The 610-nt window shown below is 35.7% G+C and overlaps 1 protein-coding gene across 1 annotated transcript in view; it reads right to left on the bottom strand.

Moving 5' to 3' along the window:
• The window catches only part of LOC137630326 (general transcription factor II-I repeat domain-containing protein 2A-like), a 474-nt gene extending 128 nt beyond the window's left edge, over positions 1–346 (bottom strand). Inside the window, exon 1 of the mRNA XM_068361790.1 lies at positions 1–346. This exon is cut by the window's left edge and continues 128 nt beyond it. Coding sequence (XP_068217891.1) covers positions 1–346 — 346 coding nt within the window.
• Between the last annotated feature and the right edge of the window lie 264 nt (positions 347–610).

Here is a 610-nt window from a genome sequence, read left to right as displayed (position 1 = left end):
GGACAATAAGTGAACCTAAGTCAATATTTTGAGACCCCATTCTAGTCTTCAGTAATCCAACAACACCATTTTTCTGACCAGACATCGCAGGTGCACCATCTGTTGCGATGGAAACTAAATTAGTGTAGTCCAGTCCAAACCTTGCCAATAATTTTTCCAATTCATCAAAAACATTTTGTCCTGTTGTGGTTCCCTTCATACTTTGTAGTGAAGCCATTTCCTCTGTAACATTATATTCATTGTCAACACCCCTAATATACACAGCCAGTTGTGCAGTGTTTGCGATGTCACAACTCTCATCAAGAGCAAGAGAGTATAAAGAAAAAGCACTACCTCGCTTGATCATTGTACTTTCAATATTCCTTGAAATACTGTCTATTCTTCTAGTAACAGTATATCTTGAAAGGCTTGTTTTCAACCAGTCTTTTTTTTTTTTTTTTTTTTTTTTTTTTGTCAGGAAACATATTGTCTGAGGCTATACATAAGCATTCTTTAACTACCTTCCTATCGTAATGAGGCTTGAATCTTTTTGCAAGGATTTGACTAATCAAAAAGCTTGTTTTGAGAGATGCATCATCTCCCTTAACTTTCTTTGTAAACACGGACTGTT

Source organism: Palaemon carinicauda, chromosome 1 (assembly GCF_036898095.1).
Source record: "Palaemon carinicauda isolate YSFRI2023 chromosome 1, ASM3689809v2, whole genome shotgun sequence".
In the NCBI taxonomy this organism is placed as follows: Eukaryota; Metazoa; Arthropoda; class Malacostraca; order Decapoda; family Palaemonidae; genus Palaemon; species Palaemon carinicauda.
Note: the sequence above shows the minus strand (reverse complement) of the source record. Positions and strands in the feature narration are given on the sequence as shown.